The 317-nt window shown below is 50.2% G+C and overlaps 1 protein-coding gene across 1 annotated transcript in view; it reads right to left on the bottom strand.

The window, feature by feature from the left end:
* Positions 1-45: 45 nt before the first annotated feature.
* The window catches only part of LOC119588125 (doublecortin domain-containing protein 2-like), a 60,003-nt gene continuing 59,731 nt past the window's right edge, over positions 46-317 (bottom strand). Inside the window, exon 4 of the mRNA XM_037936833.1 lies at positions 46-222. Coding sequence (XP_037792761.1) covers positions 46-222 — 177 coding nt within the window. The remainder of the gene's footprint in view (positions 223-317) is intronic.

Here is a 317-nt window from a genome sequence, read left to right as displayed (position 1 = left end):
TCTTAAAAGCAATAGTACCCCCCCAAAAAATCAAAGAATTATCCACTACCTTTTTATAGGTCCCTGAGGTAGCTTGACCTGCTCAGACATCCTATACAGGACCTGATCCCAGTTGGAGAAATCCTTTGACGAATACTTGAAGACGACCGGCGCATCCTCCAAGCCGTTCTTGTAGAGGGAGACGGAGTAGTGTTCACTGCGCACTCCCACCTTGCGGATGGTCTTAGGGGGGGTGAGAGAGAGAGAAAGGGAGGTGGTTGTTCGTAAGGAAAGCTGGGGGTTGGACTCTCGTGTGTTAGTGTGGTGGCAAGGTAGGT

This window comes from Penaeus monodon, chromosome 23 (assembly GCF_015228065.2).
Source record: "Penaeus monodon isolate SGIC_2016 chromosome 23, NSTDA_Pmon_1, whole genome shotgun sequence".
NCBI lineage: Eukaryota > Metazoa > Arthropoda > Malacostraca > Decapoda > Penaeidae > Penaeus > Penaeus monodon.
Note: the sequence above shows the minus strand (reverse complement) of the source record. Positions and strands in the feature narration are given on the sequence as shown.